Source organism: Sphaeroforma arctica (genome assembly GCF_001186125.1).
Source record: "Sphaeroforma arctica JP610 unplaced genomic scaffold supercont1.2352, whole genome shotgun sequence".
NCBI lineage: Eukaryota > Ichthyosporea > Ichthyophonida > Sphaeroforma > Sphaeroforma arctica.
In genome coordinates, this window is record NW_014038206.1 from 2,800 (window position 1) to 7,189 (window position 4,390).

At 40.6% G+C, this 4,390-nt stretch overlaps 1 protein-coding gene across 1 annotated transcript; it reads left to right on the forward strand.

Annotated features, from left to right (window-relative positions):
- Positions 1–2,779: 2,779 nt before the first annotated feature.
- SARC_12498 (hypothetical protein) lies at positions 2,780–3,409 on the forward strand (the record flags this gene model as incomplete). The annotated part of the gene is made up of 2 exons (XM_014293395.1): positions 2,780–2,885; positions 2,946–3,409. The coding sequence occupies 2 exons, from the start codon at positions 2,780–2,782 to the stop codon at positions 3,407–3,409; spliced, it is 570 nt and encodes a 189-aa protein (XP_014148870.1).
- Between the last annotated feature and the right edge of the window lie 981 nt (positions 3,410–4,390).

The following is a 4,390-nucleotide window of genomic DNA, read 5'->3' on the forward strand; positions in this document are numbered from 1 at the left end:
GAGAGAGAGAGAGATGTCTGACTCTTCAGACTTGCCAAACGTCAGCCGACTTCGTCCATTCGACCATCCTAAATTTATCTAATCTTTCAATATCTATAATATGCGGCGGGCGATCCAATAGTCAATACGGTTTTTTTATTTTTGTTCAAATTCAAGGAGGATTCAAGGCAGAGGCCGGAGAGTCAAAATATACCATGTCCGGGGGCCTGGGCTCGGTTATTAACTTATTATAAACTATTTCAGATTGGATTTTAGAATTTAAGCTGATACGTATGCAGTAAGCCGTATCCGTATAAGTTGGTGATGGAAAGTGTGTTATAGCATTTAGAGTAGGCTTCTGATAATTGAACAAGAAGGCTTTGCCGGTATGGTATTGGTTATAGTACAGAAATCTGAAATTATCAGCTACAGCATTTTGACGTTCCCATAAAATGTACTGCATTTAAAACCCCTCGTTAGTCCTTTTACATACTAAAAAAAGTATGACCTTGATTGTTGTCATATTGTGAAAGCAAAACGAAAGTGTATTCAGTATTCAGGATGGAGGATTCCGATTTGTATCAGATTTAAAAAAAAAATGGAAACTTGCGTTCAGATTCCAAGATTATAGAGGATCCTATTGACTAATTTTAAGACTCCCGAGGCGAAAATCAAGTTTTCCTCTACCAAGTACCACGTAAATTTAGCAGAGCCAGACCAGAGACCCAAATCTTGAAATCCAGAGGGCCGTGAAAACTTGAACTTTTTGTGAATATACTTTTGAAGTCTTGACTTTTTAACCAATAACCAGTTAACCACCCCCGCCCCCCTTTTATCTAAAAGAAAAAACAAAGAGAGACTAATGTCACTCTGAGTCAGAGACTTCGAGACTCCGAGATTCTGAGTCTGGGTCTCTCAGACCTCAGTCTGTAAGACCGGCCTAAAGGCTGAAGCTCATAAGTCATAATGTTATGGGGTACTAGTTAGAAGTTAACGTAAACGCATATTTATTAATTTTAAAACGTTATAACGGTTACAATGTGTTCAGAAGTGCCTACCTAAGTTCTTCTATAGGACTGGTTCGTATCGTGAACATAATATACACACATGTTTAGACCCGCAATTTGCACCTATGAGAACACAAATGACCGCATATGAAATAAAGGTTGAGCGTAAACGTATATTTATTCGATTTATAAAGGTTTTAACGGAAAACGGTTTGAGGTTAGGACTCACTCTGTAATACTGATTCTGATTTCTGTATAATATTTTACTCTGCATTTGCTATGTAAATAATATTTGATTTTGCATTTTTATATAAAAAATGTAGTATGTATGATCTTCCAAGAGTAAAGAATAGTGAATTCCGTATTCTTTAGAGTATATTTTGCAATTTGCTCTCAGACAGAAAACTGCAGAATTCTATGGCAAACTATATAGTATGTAGTTATGTACAGTAACTGTGTAAAATTGTATATCAATATAGAAAAAGAAAAAGAAAAGAGCAAATCCTTTAACCTTCGAAATTCGAAGTACTTCTTTGGTCTAAAATCCAAATATATAAATTATCAACTGGTTAAATACTGGAGAGTGTGGCGCTGGGCCCACTGGGGCCCTGGGGGCCATATTTTATTTTTATATGTACAGTATAGAGTATCAGTTATTACTGGGTGTCACTGACTCACTGGGCCAGTGAACATTCTAGCCCCAGTCCCCAGGGGCCAGGGCCCAGGGGCCAGGGTCACAGGCTCACAGGCTCACAGCCTCACAGGCCCCAACGTCAAGACTGCCCAGACTCCAGAGCCCCAGAGAGAGCCCAGACTCCCAGAGTGGCCTGACTCGCCTTCCCAATAAATTCCTATGGGCAGATTTTATATCTTTTAAGTTTAGGTTCGGGCCATGTGATCAATTTCACATAAACAAAGTGCACAGGAGATTCGTGATTCACAGGGCATTCTCAATTCTGCCAAAATTCAAAAATTGGAACATACTCTTGAAATCTATACATTTAATCAGGTTCTTCCTCTAAGAGCAACCGATGCTTTATTCTCTTCTACGGCTGAAAGCTTTTTTTACAAAGTTTTATCCGAGTCTGACAGAGTCTGCCAGACACTGTATGTATTTATTTGATTAAGAAAAAAATACATATACAACTTTCGTTCAAAATGGGAATCAGGGGCAGATTGGCGATTGCTGGAATGCTGGTTCCAAAGAATACAAACTTCCAGGTTCATGGATGCCAACTTTTGAACTTTAACCAGACGAGAGCCCATAGGGCACCAAGCCACCAATCACCATGATATCAGCCTGGCCCGTCAGGCTTCAGCCTCGGCCCTCGCCAGAGGAGTCCAGGACTCCCAGAGCGGCAGGGCCCCAGTCCCCAGACCACGGAGTCACAGACTCACTCCCACCAAGGGCCGAGGAACCGGGAGACCAAGAGCCGAATAAAAATCATCTTAAACCAATCAAACAGTTGCTGAATCAAGAGACAGTATTTTTTTTTAATATTTTTCTGAAAATTATACATGAGGGGTCATGACTCATGAGCGTCGTCACCTCACGGCTCGTGACCCGTCATGTCGAGCCTTCAAGGGCTAACCCACAATTTTGAAATTAAATAGTGATCAGTGATCACTGATCAGTCAGCCGCGAGGGGAACAGTGGGGGTTGGGGTCCTGGTACCTGGGGACTACATAAAATGTTTCATTTGTATTCGAATGTAAACACTATATAAATGGTATGTTTTTCTAATATTCAAACCATACTACAACAACAACTATTTACTTCAAACAGATACATCATGGTGAAAGTTAACGCTACCGAAGAAGAGATCAGTCTCCTGAATGAACGTACCTACAGGGTTGGTGCTCAAGCTGCGGCTACATCCACACTTGCAAGTAGCATAGGTGTGTTTTCTTTGAACAAATACAATCCATGGTTTAAAAACCTTCGCGCACCATTTAAAGCTGCTGCGTGGGTTGTTCCCATTGCTGTCGCAACTGTGGTGGCTGCAGAGGAGCAAGTCATCGCCATGGAACGGGAAAGACATGCTGTATACGATTCGGAAGGTGTTGGTATGCTTAAAATGCAACAAGCGAAGAAAGACGAAGAACAAGATTGGAAGACATGGTTGGCCGATAATAGATTCTCACTAGTAGCTGGGGCCTGGGTTTGTGGAGTTGCCGGTTCGCTTGCAGTTAACTATAGTAATCCATATCTATCACCGACAGTGAAGGCGTTTCATGCACGTGTACAGTCACAAGCCATAACTTTGTGCGCTTTGATGGCGGCAGGAGCTGTGGCACCCTTTGGATCAAAGAATCCGCATGATGCAGATGTTGATCTGTTCAAAAAGCGACTGGAGTTTGAAGAAAAGAAATGGGCAATATCTCACAACGGTAATATGCCAGCACCTGGCCACCACGCGTAATTTTAAGGTCATCTGACAAAGTGTCATAGCAGTCACACGAAATATTGTATATAATTAATTAAACGTTATTCAAGTATTACAAAGCACCTTATATCAAATTTGAGATAACCTTGTTTTTCTTCAGTCAATTGCCACCTCTGCTCCATTAACTAGATATAACGTGCAAATTCACTATTTGAAACTAAACTCCGAGTACCTAGTCAAAGCCACGGGCGTACTATCCTTCACTGGGTCAAATGCTGACCACCTCCATAGTATTCGTTTGTCTACTGGCTGGAATGCGAGAATTGATTGTGATTCAGGTGCTTCAAACAGTACTGAAATACAAAGGAGAGAGCTGCAGAAGGCGAAGGCACGTGGTGATGTCGATAAAATTATACCTATCCGACCCCATGGGTCCTGCTTGCCACATGTGACCACAGGAAGACTAATAAAGACATTACCGGAATGTCAGCGAATACAAGCCATTTAAACGTAGAGCTATGGACTAATACACTTTGACGCATAATCAAAGCTCTGCATGTGTTCATAAACGTGTTTCAGGCTTGCATGTGCATACATGTAGTGTAGTCGTATGAAGCACACAGTCATACTCGCAGCTTACTTTTACGATACTTTAAAAGGGACCATATCTATGTCAATATTCATCCACTTCTTATTGATGCTGAGACCTTTTGACAGCCGTAGACATTTTGCAGTAATTAAACACTGTTTTTGATCGTATCAGCGTAGCGTTGGTACAAATCACATGTGCCTGATGGAAACAACCTTTTAAATACTACTACTATAAACATATATTCATTGGTTTTTCCATTTTTCATCGAGGTCGACAAACTGGTACGACGCACGCTTAATTACATGGGCATTTCATATCCTCTCCTATTTAGTCTATAGAACAGGTCAACATGCTGTGGGCATTTCTATTATATATTTATATATATATATATATATATATATATATATATCGCCTTCTTGATAGAA